General features: G+C 41.1%; 1 protein-coding gene across 1 annotated transcript in view; it reads right to left on the bottom strand.

Moving 5' to 3' along the window:
* The window catches only part of SORCS3 (sortilin related VPS10 domain containing receptor 3), a 319,319-nt gene that overhangs the window by 200,963 nt on the left and 100,236 nt on the right, over positions 1–18,120 (bottom strand). The window contains 2 exon segments of the mRNA XM_072423933.1: positions 1,827–1,926; positions 16,837–16,904. Of these exon segments, the coding sequence (XP_072280034.1) occupies positions 1,827–1,926; positions 16,837–16,904 (168 nt within the window).

Here is an 18,120-nt window from a genome sequence, read left to right as displayed (position 1 = left end):
GAGATTTTTGGTACCCACTGTTAGGAGACGATTGTCTGGCCGGTGATCCAGTGCGGTAAATCGTAGTTCAGTGCACCCTGTTTATTCCTTGCTTTGCTTACAGCAACAAGGGAGTTCAAGCAAATAGCTGTCAGTCCTGTACTCTGCAGTCTGCAGCATCCCCGGGTTCCCTTTAGCCGTGAATGTTCTGTTGGCATCCCCTGCCCTGAGACTTTGACCTGAGCTGAGCGAATTTTAGAACATGTCCTGCAGCCAATGAGTGCATTAGTTCCTGGCTTGGTCTTGCACTGCCATAAGCTACTGGTTCTTTAAAGCTTTGTTTGCTGCCTGGACTGACCTTTGCTTGTGATTCCAACTCTGCCTATTATTACCCCTGGATACCTTGTTTGTTAGATTGATTACCTGTGTATGTCCTTGGTTCTGCTTCCTGGACTCTGCTACCTGCACCTGTTAACTAACCCTGGACCATCTGACTTCCATTGTGTCCCCTGTCCTGTTTTGTGGCTCCTGGGTTCCTCTATCGGTCCTCCCCAAAATATATCTTTTGTGTGCTGAAGTCCTGGGGGCAACCATGTGCTGGGACGGCCCAATTAGCCTCTGTAGCTGAGATAAAGCGGAGTTAGATTGCAGGGTTGGGGCCTGGTGAGCTATTGTGCTGGACCAGGGCCTTACAGCCACCTTATAAACATGTAAGAATGAAAATCCAAAATACTACAAAACACTAAATACTAAAAATACTAAAACAGGTGGTTTTGAGCTTCAGGCAGCTCGATAGGGAAGCTTGAGTCATTTTATGATCAAGCTGCTAATATATTGGAAGGTTTCCAACTCATGAAGTTATCCCCAGGTAAATGATTCATACCTAAACCTTCTAAAGTTTTCAGCATTGAACAATTACTCTGATAAATGAATGATATTGTTATGTTGGAGAGGACTGCTGGCTGGCAAAGTGTTTTGCTCAGGAGCTTACAGTACCTAGTGCATTTTTAAAGTGAATATCAGGGAACAATATACAGTACATCATAGCTATACAAATTTTTTTCTTTTAAAGACCTTGCAAGCATAGAAAAATAACTGATCATTTGCCAGAAATGCTCCTAGAATTGAGTATACTGAAATGGATAAAAAGGCTGTCAGCCTGCACCATTTGTCTTTGCCAAATCACTGAAATCACTGAACCCCCAAGGTTGGTGAAGAAATGGCTAGATGATCATGGACATCCTCCAACTGGGAAATCTTGTTATCCAATGGACACTATCTAACTTGCTGCAGTTTCTAATGCAAATTCATAGTGTGTGGTGGAATCAGAGTAAATCATTTCAGTCCATAAGAGGATCGGGTACAACTGTGCAAGTCTTAGGAGATGGACAGGTCTGGACAGGATGGATGGAGGTCTGCTTTGAAGAGGTGCTCTTGCTGAAGGTTTCAGTTAGTACATGAGAATGACCCTCCGCTTCTATTGCAGTGATAGTGGTAAGCAGTACATGGACAACTCTTCAACTAGACACCACATGGCTCCCAAAATTAAAGTTCCAACCCCAATCCTCAAACTCTACTTCAAACTGTAAGAGAATTGGGTTGCTGTTTTAAATAAAACTCTAACAATATCAACAAACCAGAAACTTCTATCATATGATAATTTTATTTGCAACATGTTTGGGTGAGTTATATGCAGAATATATAAAAACGTGTGACACATAATTGAATTTACACATTTGGAAGAGAAGCATAGGACAATGAAGAAGAAAAAAGTGAGTGCCCCGGGAGCAAACTTTTCCATAGGATGATAAAAAACAATATGTTAATGAATAAGTTTATTCACTCACCTTTCTCTTGTTGGTGGGACTCACATACAGGTAGCTGAGAACAGTCTTCAGTCCCACCTTCTCATTGAACTTTTCATAGGTTGTTCCATAGTCTGTTGACCTGAAGAAACCAAAAACATTTTTTGTTATTTGCAGTTCTTCCTATTACACATCAGCAGCACAAATTTGAAACCCTCTTAGCATTATTATGTAAATTCTACAGAAGACTGATGATAGAATCTCAGCCATTGCATATGAATATTTCATGATTATGGTTCACAGACTGCAAGTGGAGTTCAAGGCAACTTCTAACATGCCTGAAAGCCCAACCATACCTGCTCTGCCGTGAAACCTTTTCTTTGTAGGACACAATAGATAAAACAGAGTTTACACAGAGTGACACATCAACCTCCCAACCTTCTGTTTATTAATAATAATAGTAGGTATAGACCAGTCAGAATTCCCATTCTGTCTACCAAAAGCCCCTGCACTTCGTATGTGAGCTTAAAAAACAGACTATGGTCCTATAGAAGAAGATGACCTGATGATTAACATTCCCTTTTAGATCATGTGCACTGGGTCAGGGTACAATATTTATCTGGGGAAGAGATGGCATCAGAAGGCACCTTGAGTACCTTCCCTCCCACCATTCTACTTCTGCTGCCCTTCTTTGTAGTTCTCTACATTGGCTTCCATTTCACCTTAGAAAAAAAATTTAAGCTCCTGTGCTTTGCTTTCAAATCCCTCCACAGTTCTTGTCTCACTTACCTTTCTGACCTGATAGAACCCCAAATCCCCCCCCCCCCCCCCGGCCGCTCTCTTTGCTCCTCCAATGACCTTTTAATGACGTCCTCACTCATAACCCCATCACATGAACGGCTCCAAGACTTTTCTAGAACTGCCCCAACTCTCTGGAATGACCTTCCTCGTCCTATTCGGGTTGTTCCAACGTTTTGCATTTAAAAGAGCCCTCAAAACCCAACGCTTCAACCCCACCTACCCGTCGTCTGTCTCCTAAAACCTCACTACTTCCCACCATTCCATATCCCCCTCCTATTGTATGATACTCCCCCCACCTCCTAGATTGTAAGCTCCTCGGGGCAGGGTCCTCTCCTCCTGTGTCACTGTCTGTATCTGTCTGCCATTTGCAATCTCTATAGTAGTCTCTCATAGTATGACTTAAAGCATCTGCTACTAACATCTTGATGCCAGATACCACAGAACATCTTAAAAGGTCTTGTGAATTCCATTCCTCAACATGTTGGAGCTGTTTTAGTGGTAAAAGTAAGACCTATACAATATTAGATGGTGTTATTGATTTAGATCAGTGTTTCTCACCCAGGATTCCTCCAGAGGTTACTGGGGGTTGCTTGAGCAGTTTGCACCTCTCAGGTCAGTATAAGTGACCCCAATGATCTTTTGGGCTATCTGTAAGGGTGACATTCTTTCCAATGGCCAGAAATGTAAAAGACATTCTGACAATCACACTTATGGACTGTGTGCTGTGTATATAGTATAAATCCAATCCCAGACTGGTATGCAGGAGTAGGAGATGGAGGAATAAAACAGTTTTAAGGATCTGCAGGGTCTAGGCATGGGCCATTACACCAAATCACATTTGTAGCAAAGTAGAGGAAAATAAAGAACGAACACAATAGGTAGAGATTTGGAAATATCATTTGCCTTGGACTTTCAGTTCCAAAGAAATTCTTTGCCTTTCCTGCAGTTTTTTGAAGGACATTGCATAAAGAGTTAATAGAGACTTTTGTATCTGAAGTTGGCGGTGACAGAGAGTCAAGCACTGTGAGCTCTGTAATATTCCCAATCCACAAAGGAGAGCTCTTTTTATAGAAGACTTTCTTATCTGATGCTTTCCTGTTTAGAGAAATTAATCGCCTCTTAAGTGTGAGTTCAATTTGGTCCTATGGGGGGCTAAAACATTAATAGCAAAGTGATGGTCTGACTTCTCTGCGATAAGGAGACATTGAAAGCCCACGAGCAGCCCTCAGAGAACTCATTTATCTGATCCTCTTGGCTTCCAGGAAGTCATCCTGGGCTTTCCATATCTGAGGCATTTGTTAAATGTTTCCAGTTAGAGTCTCGATAGTCATATGTGGTGTTGGGAGGTGTATAGGGATTTCTAATACTACTAAAGTATTTATAGTGTAATCAAAAATGCAATGCAAAAATGACTGGAAAAATTAGGAGAGGTCCAACTGCCACAGGGACAATGAGTGGAGCAAGCCATAGACAAACCATAGACCGCTATAGATATATATATACAGTATTTGGACTGTGCTTCACTTAACATTTGTATAGAACGGGTATAGAACGGGTTGCATTGTTGTGTACCCAACCTTAGTAACCACCAAGCTCAACCCATCACTCCTGGTGCCCTCTAAGAAGATGGGGGTCTGTAATGTATTGAGATTTTGCAGCATGCCAGTGGTCCTACCAACATCGAAAAACTTGATCCAGACAGGGTATATCCTTATAAACACAACATTTTTCCCCATCTGATCTACGTTTCTATTTCATACATGCTCATGCTAAACATACATCACTCCTACAAGTTTATATGAATGTGAAGAAAGAAGAGGAAGTCAAATATATCTCAAACCACCCTAACGCCCAGCCAAAACCACCCATATGAGTCAATGTGAATGAAAACAAAAGCCAAAAGCAACTAAAGGCAAAACATGGCAGAAGAATATTTTTTGGATCATCTTTGTCTAATTGAATGCCTCTATGGAGCCAATTGATTGGAGAAGGCACGGAGGGATGCATTCCTTTGCTTCGTATAGCTGCATACAACTAAGCTATTCTTCTATATAAACATAATTCATTCTTTTCAGCAAAGCAGTTAGGATTAACCTGGAAGACACATGGAAAAAATCTGGAGCTCCATCTACTGGCTGAATTGTATACATGGTTTATTCATTCATTTTCCTGAAAAATAATACCCCAAAAAAGTTTAAATGTTACATTTTAGTCCTAAACATATGATATATACTATATTGTAATATTTATACTTGTAAACATCTATGATGATAATTCCAATGAAAAGAACCTACGGTAACCCTAAAAATAAGAATATAAGTGTTAACTCTTTCTACTGATGGCATGTTAAACCTTTGTGCTCCTCCACGCTCTTACATAAGTGCTAAATATCCGGTCGTCCACTGCTGATGTAGAGGTTGGCCAGAGGAACCATATCGCCCAATGGGGATGACAATATCTGTCCTATCCTGAGCTCTATAGGAAATATGAATTGGCAACCTATCTGCAATAAGGTTGAGCATTCATTTCCTATTCTTTTTTACAGGCTGCTTTCAGTCTTCTAGACAGGGTCACTTTATAGTAACTCTATGCTTTGCTCATGTAGGACTAGGAAACAGGCTTATTTTAAAGAAGTTCCCACCAGCAATTTATACTTCCAGTGCTTACAGATAGGGGGTGCATTGTACTCTTTCCTACCCTCCACAGTCCAGTGCTGGTGCTTAGTGATTGGCTGCCCAAGCACCCAGAGCTATCACGTGGGGTGGAGACAGAGTTCTCAAATATGTTAAAAATCTAATATATGACTCGCAGCTGATGGCACAGGCACGGGGCAGGAATTTTTTCACTATAAGAAAATGTAGATAAGAATAATATCTGCACTGGTGCTGTTTTTACAACCTTTACAATTGTCTGCAATAGCCAGTCTTACTCTATCAACCTTGCACAGCGTTAAAAAAATGATCCATCCCCATCATGTGCCTATTAACTTGCCGCTGCGCTCCTATGCGCTGCTTTCTGGACTAATGTAATGGATTTAAGAAAAGCTTTGAAACAAAACTTATGGAGAGATATAGGCAAGTCGATGAAATATTCATAAGGTTTTTATTTCCAGTGAGAAAAAGCAATGAGGGGGAGGGGGTAGGGGAGAGTAAATTTGTCATCCATCAGTAGAAGTAATAATATAAGACGATATTGGCAAAAATAGTATATAAAATAAAAACACAGCTTGAAATGATTTCATTTTGACAGTGTATACTACTATTTGACAAGGAATAATTCAGAGGCGAACACCCAGTCTCAAAATAATCTTATAAACTGGAGTCAGATGCAGGCCCCGGGAATTGTAAAATGGCACCATGTTTCTTGTTTGGTCCTGGGTGGATGTCATCCAAATTATGAAAATCATATAGTCATAGTTATACCTCTGCACCTGCTATCTTACCCCACCCCGCCATTTTTTGTTGGCTGTGGTTTGGTAGATAGATTTTTGCAAGATATTATTGTTGAAGAGGTCTGTGTGGTCATCTTGCAATGAAGCTTCATCTTTGGTGGAAACAAGTTGGCAACAATGTAGTGTATGGAACTAGGGATGAACGAGCGAGAATATTAAGCTTGATCTTGCGGCCTTCTGATTCGCCGAGAGGTCGAGCTCTCGCCAAACAGGTGGATTTCCAGGGCTGCATCATGCAATCCTCTGCGATCCTGCGATCATCTGCAATCCCCGGGCACTAGAGGTTACAGAGATACAAATGATACATTTCTATCTGTAACCAATTTATCATTTGTAAGAGATACTTATATTACAATGTCAGTAGGTTCTCCTTTGCCGGGCATCTTCTCAATGAATGCAGCTGTGGCTGCATTAATTGAGAAGAGTGTGTGATCCCCGTGCACTAGAGGTTAATTCACCTCCAGTGCCCCGGGGATCACAAACAGGAGGATTTCCAGGGAATCCTGTGAATCCCCTGTGAACTCTCCTGTTATAATTTCCTTGATATTCTGATGGTTTGGTGAAATAGGTTTGCCCAATTTTCGCGGAACCATTGGAAGGTCGAGGAAATTTTCGCAAATTTTTCGCTAATCTCTATATGGAACAGCTTTCTCCTGGGTGATCCCTTAAACTCTCCCCAAACTCTGGATGTCCTTAATAAATAAGAGGAATTCCTATTATCTCCTCTGAAGCCTTTTTCTTTGGTTTAGTCATGTCCTCCAGATAATCCCAATTCCTACTTGTAGATTTGATGCTAGTCCATAGTGGTAATATCTCAGAAATGGGACATCACAAAGACAAAGTAAAAGTACTTGTAAGTTCTCCTCTGAAGCATGATTAGCTACAAACCTTTAGCTTGTCTCTTTAAAGTCCCATTCTTCAGATATTCCCATGTCCTCCTTGTGGAATTATTGCCAGTCTACAGGCAGAAAGCAATAATATTTTAGGAATGAGACTTGTATTGTAAGACAAAGGTACTTGTATGTTCTCCTCTGAAGCCATGTTGATGATCCATTCCTGAGATCTTCCCACCTCCTGCCTCTAGACTGGCAGAAAGTCTACAAGAAAGAAGCGGAATATCTCAGAAATGAGACTTCACAAAAACAAAAGATATGACACCAATTATGCTTTGGATGAGAATTTACAAATATCTGTAATTTGTCTCTGTGAAGTCCTATTGCCAAGATATTCCCACTTCCTAATTGTACATCTGATGCCAGTCCACAGAAAGGATGTGTGATATCTCAGAAATGGGACTTCACATAGACAATGTAAATGTACTTGTAGGTTCTCCTCTAAATTATAATTGGCTTCATCCCGTTACATTGTTTTTGTGATGAACCATTCCGCTGATCTTCCCAACTCCTACCTGTAGACTGTCATGAAGTCTACAAATAGGAAACGGGAATATCTCAGGGTTGGGACTTGAAAGTAAAAATATGGCACCAATCATGCTTTGGTGGAGAACTTACAAATGCCTTTACTTTGCCTGTATGAAGTTCTATTCCTGAGATATTTCCACTTCCTCCTTGTAGAGCTGATGTCAGTCTATAGAACTGAAGTGGTAATGTCTCAGGAATGGGACTTCACAAAGCAAAGGCAATTGTATATTCTCCTCTGAAGCATGATTGGCTTCATAGATTTTTTGTGATGCCCCACTCCTGAGATATACCTACTTCCTCCATGTCCACTGGATTCCAGTCTACAATTAAGAACCAGCACCTGCTNCTTCATAGATTTTTTGTGATGCCCCACTCCTGAGATATACCTACTTCCTCCATGTCCACTGGATTCCAGTCTACAATTAAGAACCAGCACCTGCTGATTTGACAGCTGGCAGCAATGAGTGGTACTGTACTGCTCATTGACCCCATTCATTCTCCATGGGGCTGCCATGCTACTTGTAGCATCTCCCCCGAGGAGCCAGTTCACTGGCATAAGGAAGAGGTACCGACACAGCAACCTCATTGCCAATGTGTACAAAGCCTATTCCTTTCCTTCTCTAACCTAACCCAGCTAAAAGTTGCAGCCATTAAAGCACCAATGTAAGATGGTCCATCTCATACACTGAACCAGAAGGTCTGCTACGAGTGAGGAAGGAGGACTCTCCAGCCATCAAATCATTGTGTTCAAAATCTGATCTCTCTTACAAGCTAACACAATAAACAATCATTTCTTTCACCTGTTCATTGATTTATAGCTAAGATTTGTATCTTCTGTCTACAGACTACCAATCCATGCAATCACTGGTTTAGACCTCACATGGTAAAGAACCTCATGGGAGGGGTTTTATACTTCAGGGACAAATGTATACAATGTTACAAAAAATATATTTTTAATGCATCTAAAATATCCTTTTTTACACTTTTTTTGCAGGGAGCTTTTACTTTAATTTCCAATCCATAAGCAAAAAAGGAAAAAAGCAAGCTGGGTAAAAGAATTGCACGTTTCATCTTCATGCGTTGGTTGAAGGTTAAATTGCTCACAATCAGGAGCTCTTTGTTGTCGCTCAGTACATAATGAGCATTGTTTAGGTTTGCTCATTCTGCAATCACTTATTGAAGTAAACATGTTTCAGCAAAACAGACGTGCCAAAATAAGAAATAACAATACAGTTCATGAATGACGACAGCAGCAAAAAGAAAAACATACTTCAGATTCACCAACTGGGGCAAACAACATTGGGGTTCTTTTCAGTTTCCGCGTGGTCATCTGATCAGATGTCACATGACCAAATTTGTGATCAGCACTGAAGAAATCATGCTGCAGCACTTTCTCCAAAAAAAAAACAATCCTTTTACTACTCCAGGAAGATTGTTGAACAGATTGTTACCAGCTTTGCTAAAATAAAACATTTTAAATTTGCATCTGTTCCTTTTGTAGAGCCAAAATGTAAAATGTTTTGTTGCAGGAAAAGGATTTGAGTGTCCATATAAAAGGTCTATTTGCAGAATAAAATCTGCAGTTATGTAGTTTTTATTAACCATATTTCTTTGGTTTAAATGTTAGTGGACTGGCATTAGGTTGTAAGGTTGTGGTGCATTTAGCACTTCCTTACACCAGTGAATCATACACGCTACCTGAATCATCTCACCTGCAGCATCCAAAATAAAAAGAATGGGGGCAGTAGTGAGCAGCTGCTTATCACCCCCTGCCTCCCACTGTCAAATATTAAAGCTCCGGTCCATTAAAAACCAGTGCAAGGGTTGGGAATGCCAAGCCACTGCCAAGGTGCCAGTAACCAGAAATCACCCAGGAATACCTGTTCTCACCTATGATTGAAGTTATTTTTACCCGCTTCATCCTCTTGCCTTTGATTTCTTTTAGGTGGTTGAGTGTTTTAACCCAAAATTAGGGGAAGATATTTGGAAATTTGGGCATGCTTTCCTTGGGTGCTATAGGACCTTGTCCTGGAACTGTGCATCACAATCATGACTTGGACATCCAAGAAGATCATTTACTAAAACGGAAGTCTGGGCCCCTTAAAACCCTCTCTCAGCAGGACCCCTCTTAGTAGGTGTAAAGTATACCTAATAAAAAGGTAAATCATACTTACCTCTGCCCCATCCTGCACCTAGGTGAGGATGATGTCACCATCCTTTCGCAGAGATTCCAGGTGAATCCAAAGCATCCAAATTGTTTGCTTTCATTTTGCAATTAAAATTGTTTACACAGACCCCTTTACCAAGCTCAGCTAAGTAGTGCATCAGTCTGAGTGATCTGCATGGCATTGGCTCCATTCGTCCCCCTATCTGGAATCCCCCAATGCATATACAGCAATATATCTGTATCTTTGCACCATCATGTGATCATACAATAATATACAGAATGATCATCTTGTAATATCCAGAAGAAGCCATGATATGGGGAAAGTGGCCCGGTTGGGTCATGGAACATGACAAAATCCTATAGTTTATCTTTCTTTATTACTCTTTGTTATCTGCAGACTAACATTTCTTTTTGATGTTTCTAAGAAGGAAAATGAAACATCTCTACGTGACAAATAAAACCATCCTGCCGCTGTAAACTCCATAACCTGCATTTGCATATTTCTAATAGCTCATAATAGCGTCGTCTACTTCATTCTGACTTGAAAAAGTTCTTGAGTAGGAAATTATTCCCCAAAATAAGTCGGACTTAATTACCTTTCAGAAAGTGCCATCTCCCCTGTCATACCGCTTCCTGATAGATCCGCAGCTGCAAGATTTGGATTTTTGTTTTTACTAAAATATGAATAATGAATATTATCAAACCTTTTCCTAATTATATCGGCTGCAAGGGGCACATAGTCGGGCGGGTCATATCTATGCTATGTTCAAAAAACTATTTTAATTGGAACCATAACTATGTCCAAATGTTTTTGTACCAGCTGCGGCTCCAAGGCAACTTTCGCAGCGCTTCTTTTAAATAATGCGATTGTTTCGGGCTAGGCTAAACCAAATATGATTTTATTCTTTGTATGCCTAATATTGCCATTGCCTAATGAATGTGCTGAATATTCACTTTGCAAAGAATACCCAATCACAATCAAGCAAATTGAAAAAAAAAAAAGAAGCGTCCCACCTGTGGTCACCTATAGCGAAAAATAGCGGCAATAGTAGGCGGCTGAGTACCACCCTCTCCCTCCCCAAATCTTGAAGCTCTGGTCCATTAGAAACCATTGCAGTTGTTGGGGATGCCAAGAAAATGTTAAAGTGCCACAGCTAAGGGATAACTCAGGAACACCTTTTTCCACCTATCTGAACTCAATCCTAACTGCTTCATCCTCTTTGCCTAGCTTTTTATTCGATTTTGTGTAATTTTAGTAGATTTTTCCTTACACATGTTTGGATGATTGAAGTAAGCAGAGCTTCATTTCATTTACAAAACTAGGTGACACCCTGTGCATGGGGATCATTCACTGGGCCATATTGGTGCCATATTGCCTGCCAACTGGTTGGTGTTTCTGTACATCCTGAGAATTAAACTAATCTGATGGGGCCTAAAAGCAATCTCCGACTCTACCCAATAGTTATGAGGATTACTCAGATTGGCACAACCTCATGCCCTTCACCTAATTGGCAATCATTTTAAAGGGCATGTGTTGTGTTTTTGCATTTATACATTTATATATATTTATCTCAAACAATTCAAAATCTATTCCTCCACATTCCCTGTTCTCAGTGGTCCAGTACAGGGTTTTAATTAGGGAGAGACAGTCTGAAAGTAAACACCCCACAATGTTTTGTGACAGCAGCTTTAGGATCAAGTGATTCTCATGGCTCCCAGCAGTTGGCACCTTGGCAGTGGCTAGGTCACTCATGCTGTAGCACTGGTTCCTAAAAAACTAGAATCTGCAAATCTAAAAGCTGGCTGCACTGCCACCCCCATTCATTCTCCATGGGGCTGCTGTGGGGTGAAGCTCCTTATAGCGTCTCCCCCGGGGCAGCGGTGCCTTAGCATACAGTAACTGCACCGCACCCTCACCATCAGTCTGCACACAGCCTAAAATATTTAAAATATGATATGTAATAATCTTCTCTCACTGCTCTGAAAATGGAGAGAGGAGACTTATGAAATAGTCCTGGAAATAGGTCTTTCAATGTACCCCATTTATAACTGCCCCAAGTCATTTCTACATATTACAAAATAAGACACCTATGGGTTACCCATCCAAAAAATCTATTTTATTACCTCTTTATCCCCAGGAGCCCTTGAAACACATTTTCCCCATTTTAAGCTGAAATGTTTTATCGTGCAGTTAATACAATTAATAAAAGTGTGCACTCGGTCCCCAGGAGCAAACGAGGTCTCACTTCTCCGAAACCTAATTTGTTTTAACTGTATGACAAGTCCTCCCGTCAAGACCAATTTAAAGATCCGCACTGCTGCGCCCAGCGACTCAAGTCATCTGCAAACTCCCCACTGTTAACTCTGGGGGCCAAAATGTCTCTTTTGTTCCCGGCGGCGCCTTCACTTTTGTCATTTTAAGGGATTAACTTGGCAAGGAGCTCTGACTTTTTTTTTTCCTTTTTCTAGCCTTAGTCTAAAACAACTTTTTTTTTTCGGATCAATGTTAACTAACTGCCTAATGCTGCCAAATGATGGCTGATGTTGGACTAATTAGTAAGGGGGGGAAACTCTCTTCCTAATCATTAGACTAATGAATAGCGTTTTGAAACCCGGAGAAAGTCTAAATTCTAGTTGCAGGCGTTTCAGTGTATTTTTGGTCAGCAGATTGGCAGGAGCGAGGTTATGTTTTGCCCAAGTGATTGCAGAAAATAATTAGAGTGTTTTTCTGCTTTATGCATGAATGGATCCCATGCCGTGTGATGTCTGCAGGAAAATATTTCTGAAATGCTACCATATAGAGCAATGTTTCTCAACCAGGGTTCCACCAGAGCTTGCTGGGGGGCTTGCCTTGAGCAATGAGCAGTTTGTGCCTCTCGGGTCAGACTAAGTGACACCAATGATCTTTTTGGCTATCTGTAAGGGTGACATTCTTCCCAATGACTAGCAATTTAAGAGATGGTTGGAGGTGCAAGGACCCACATGGCAGGCTAGGCAGAGGGGTAAATGGAAGTAATGGCAAGCCAAGCTGCAAGGAAGTATTGGGCGAGCAGAAACACCTGCACAGAAGAAGGAGTGGCTGCTCAGCGGGGGCCGGCCATCCAGGCTTGAAGCTAGATAACAGCATGGGATTGGTCGGGAGCAGGTAAGTAAGCACCCTCACCCTTTACATGTCACATATCTCTCTAATATCATATATAATTTTATAGTCAGAGAAGGGTCAAAGGAAGTCAAAGGAATGGACACGAGACAAAAAGTAGAAAAGAGCAAAAGAAATAAAGCATACTATTTAGCTAGTAGCAGAAAATATAATATTTTTTTTACCATCACTTTAAGGGGGCTTTAAGGTTCACCAATGGCAATGGGGCAATGGGGACACTGCAGCTCTTCTTTGGCAATGCTGAGATTGCTCGGGTGGTGAAGCAGGTGGACCCTTCTGTTGAGTTGGGGACTTCTCAGTTTGTTGCCAATCCAACAATATCCAGTCAGTAATCTAGGGGTGGGTAGGTATTGTATTCTTTATCCCTGGATGTGAAAGTGGTGTCACCCTCTTGGCTCTGCTGGCTGGCCGCAAACCACAAAATTGACAGAAAAACTTTCCAAACATTTTGGGAAAATACGAGATCATCAATGTGTGGTTAGCAGTTTGCCTGAAGGTCGGCCATTACAACAACCACAGAGAAGGACGCTTGGAGTGAGTTTTGCAGTTTAAAAATGGATGAAGACAAAGAAGCAAGGTCAACCATATGGCCTATTTCAATACGACATTCATGATAATACTCATTGTAGATTCAGCCAGGCTCGCGTCTCACAGCCGTAAACATGCCTGGATAATGGAGGTGAAATGTAACATAAGTCCTTCTATTTTATTATAAATCAAACTAAAATACGATTTGGAATGACGAGACGCTATAAAGGACAACAAATACCTTCGCTAACAAGATGCATTACAAAAACCAGTGAACAAATGGCGCCGTCAGCGGAATGCACAGCCAAATGTGGTCAAATTCAACTGGAATGTTTCTAGATTGTAAAAGAGATCCCACCAAGAATAATAAAATGTCTACAAAGATTGCTGCAGCACCAACATTGAGAGAAACATTATTCTGCAAAAAACAAGTGTTGATCTCTAGTAATCTGCTGGGCTCACTGGTTTTTCCCATGACCACGGATGCTATTGGTCAGTGGTGGGGATGGGTGGCGGGCCCCCGGTCAGCAGCCCCTCGTTAAATTGTCCTCATGAGGGTTGTGCCTGCTTGCCCAATATTCCTCTACAATTTAGTGTGTTGTTATTCCCATTTACCCCATGGCCAAGCCTGCCCTGTGTATTCCTGGTCCCTGGGATCCATGGCCCTATAGAACATGGGAGTCAGCAGAGGTACAGGTAAAACAATGGAGGTCCAGAAGACCTTCACTCCAGGAAGAGTTGGTTTCCTACCAGACATGAACATTTCAAGTGAAGCAACCTTCAGGAATGTGGAAAGATGGACAACAAAGTATTTTTGTGGAGTATTCCCTATGGCCATGTTACCATAGACTTGTCACCACCCAACCAAGGACTATCCTTGGTTCTACAGACACTTCCCAACATCTTACCTCACCTCACCCATCACAATGAAATATGTCAAGGCAGATATTGATTGTCTAAGAACACGATATGAAGGTTTGTGCATCCAATCACCATGAGGTAAAGGTGAATATTCTATAGGTGCGCAGTGACATCAGCAATCTTTTAATATAGTTACAGCAAAATACGTCAGCCAATCTTGCGCCTGTGCAGTGTGAGATCCGGTCAAATAGCCAAAAGAAGGAAAATAATGGCGCTGCACTGGACCTAATTGAGGTCAGGTATGGAGGAATCCTCACCTTTGCGGAAGTAAAGGTAAGTGTTTTTTTAGATTATTTTTAGTACAGTTCCCCCTTAGGTGACCTGTTTCAGAATAATTCTCCCATAGACATAACCTTCTGTGGGGTATATGAGTGTGGTAACCATGCCAAATTAGACCAATCAGTTCCATACTCAAAACCCCAAAGTTTTATTATATACGTACACGGTGGCTCAGTGGTTAGCACTTTGGCCTTTGCAGCGCTGGGTTTCAAGTTGGAATCTCGGCCAGGAAACTATCTGCATGGAGTTTGTAGGTTCTCCCCGTGTTTGTGTGGGTTTCCTCGGGGTACTCCTGTTTCCTCCCACATTCCAAAAACATGCAGTTAGGTTAATTGGCTTCCCCCAAATTGACCTTAGACTGTATTAATGACATATGACTATGGTAGGGAGATTAGATTGTGAGCACCTCTGAGGGACAGCTAGTCACATGACTATGGACTTTGTACAGCGCTGTGTAATATGTCAGTGCTATATACATACTGAGTAATAAATATATATGTTTTAATTTGCACAATTTTATATATAAATACAGTATTATATATTTGCTGCAAAATCCTCAACCTAAAACAGACTGCAGATAAATCCACAATAAAAATAGGCTTAGGCACAATGGAACTTTTCCTACTCTCCCTCCCCTTGAGTTTTTAATTCCACTTTAATCCAAAAAGAAGGCCATGTTTGATTAGCCTAGGATTTCCTATATAAGGACAAGTCCATAGACATTCCCAATGGATGGAGAACAAATAGGAATAAGCATCTGGAAAGCCTAGTCCTGGCTGATTAAGGATCAGAACAATTAATTAAACGGGCCGGGAAATGTCACCGGGACTTGAAGACTTGGCTGTAGTTTCTGCCGAGATTCAGCACATTTTGAACACGGCGCAGCATCTGTGGGAAGAAAGGTATTCATAAATCATGAGCGCTGGTAAAAATGAGTAAACTAACCATCTTCGGGGAGGCCAGGAAGTTGTCGTGGGGCTTCCAACAAGGACGGCAGATTGATGGATCTGCATGTTTTCCTGCAGTCGGGCTTCGGTAAAGGTCAATTGGACAAAGCAATTAGAGGGAAACGTGCAAATGACCGCAATTATAGATAGCCTGCTAATAGTGGTCATATAATATCTAACAAGAGTTTTCTAGGAAACACTTCTACCATAATGTGTCTCCCTTAACCCCTTCATGTTTAGGGGGACTTCATAACTTCAGGTCTAAAATGCATTGATCAGTATTGCAGTATCGCAGTTTAAAGGGCCCATACCAAGCAAGTTTGGACAAGAATGCTGCGGATGACCCTTAATAAGTACCTGCAGTAATTGTTTCTGCCACTAGATGTCATAAGTCTTCTATATTCAATAACACCCAGCATCATTCAACCCACTTCCTTATTGTTCAGGCCGTCATGGACCCGCCCCCTGGGGTAAATGACATCCTGCAGTCTGGGCACAGTATTACTGAATGACCCTTATATGTATCATTTAGGCTCTTTTCAGTGCAACACCGATGTGCACCTTCATCATCATGTAGAAGAAAAACATATATGTGTATATTTTAGGATATATTTTTAGGTATAGGGTGTTCGGCATGACAGTGTTCTCGTGCACCAAGCTAGCTTCATAAACACATGCTATGATGAGTTTGGGGTGGCTATTCATTCAGCTCAAGGGTGTGCAGGAATGCTGTAGATGACCTGTAATAAGTCCCCTGCAGTAATCAGTTTCTGCCACTAGATGTCATAAATCTTCCAAGTTCAATAAAGGTCAGGTTTATTCAATCCACTTCCCCATTGCCCAGGCTGTCATGGACCCGCCCCATGGTGGAAGAGTCATCATGCATCCTGGGCACAGTGTTACTGAATGACATATAAATTCAGTGAGTGCTTTTCAGTGCAAAAGGGAAAGCTGCCAGAAAAGAAAGGGCCAATGATGTAAAAAAAAAGGTATGTGTGCATTTTTGATGAGGTGTGGGGGTTGGTGAGAGCTGTCAGGGTTGTTGGGGGTTTAAAAAACACTCCAAATCTACTATAAGGTTAACATATACTGTATTAACATATCCAAGCAGTCTCCATAGCTCTGTATTCCTCCCTTGCCTATAAAAGCCCGAAGAGTCATCACCGACGGATATACAGAATGCATAGGAAGTTAGTATTTTAAAATATGTCCAGAATATAAGCATGTAGGATCCTCCAATAAAACATCTTACAATTTATAATGCTAGAACTAAATGCTGTATTTATTAATAATAAAATAATAATTGATTGTACAGCGCTGCGTAATCTGTTGGCACTATATAAATACTGTTTAATAATAAAATAATAATGTACTTACCTCCAGAGGGAACTCTCCGTCACACTCCCCAAGTTAAAATCATAGAGCTTTGTAAGTATCAAGATGACCTGTAATAAAATAATAAATATAATGATTAGTATAAGAGATAGGAGGGGAATACAGAACATTGAGGACTTTTAGGATTTGTTAAAAAATGTTTAAAGAGAACCAGTCTCTGTTTAATCAGAAAGTTGCCTTTCTTATTATAGAAATGCCTTTCTAATAATAGATTGTTACTGCAGAGTTTTCTGAATTGGCTTCTCAGTCCTGGAGGTCAATGTTGACCCTGAACGAGGACTGAACAAAGTTGGATCCATCTTTCTGGAGTGGGAAGCATTGGAAGGAAGAGTGGGGGGAGTTATGTGATCTTGGGGAATAGTAAAACATAAAGAAGCCCCATGCTTAGCCCCATACAATGCCCCATTACTTAGCATGCTATACCCAGCTTTATTTATGACAGGTCCACTTCAATGGTGACAAATGATAGCGGATAATCAATCCTAAAGGTTTAGAATTGGTTAGATGTTCAGAAGTATGAACTCCAGCAGACTTTCCCATTACTGGTTATCATGTCTATTGTTATTGTATGGATATTATATACATCGGACCATAGATCAGCAGATGTAGGTGGGGCAATGCATCGTCCCAGGTTAAGACTTGCACTGATGGGGGTGACATTGTCATGGTGGTCACTGAGGCTTCTGGTATTGCTACATAGGATCGGCAGCATGAAGAACGCCAGCAAATAAGATGGTTTTGGAAAAAATGGGGCACTCGGCAAAGATAAAGTAGGGGCCCCAAATGTACAGCTTTCCAGCTTTCTGTAGCACTGCCATTCCTTCAGTGATCAAGGTGGGGCGCAATTGCCCAGTAGGCCCAATCCTAATCTCAACCAGGGTTCCACCAATGACCTTTTTGGCTGTAAGGGTGACATTCTTCCCAATGGCCAGCAATGTAAAAAGAATTCTTCCCACTGACCACAGACTAATAAATTGAGATCTGTGGATATAATAATTATAGAAGACTTGAAATCTATTTTAAGGGTTTCCCCATGTTAAAATCGTTGGTAGGCTTCCCTAGACTACTCTTAGCAGGGAAGGGGACACATTGCCAGAACAAATATCATTTTATCCAGAGTTCAGTTATATCTTTATCTGATTCCATTTTAATATACAGTGCTGATTGAATTCCATCACATTCACATTGCAATATCATTTACTTAAATCCTATAATGTTATAATATGAAGCTGGCATCTGCAATCCGAGCTGTGTAAATGTAAAGAG

This window comes from Pyxicephalus adspersus, chromosome 10, assembly GCF_032062135.1.
Source record: "Pyxicephalus adspersus chromosome 10, UCB_Pads_2.0, whole genome shotgun sequence".
In the NCBI taxonomy this organism is placed as follows: Eukaryota; Metazoa; Chordata; class Amphibia; order Anura; family Pyxicephalidae; genus Pyxicephalus; species Pyxicephalus adspersus.
This window is presented reverse-complemented; position numbering and strand designations above follow the sequence as displayed.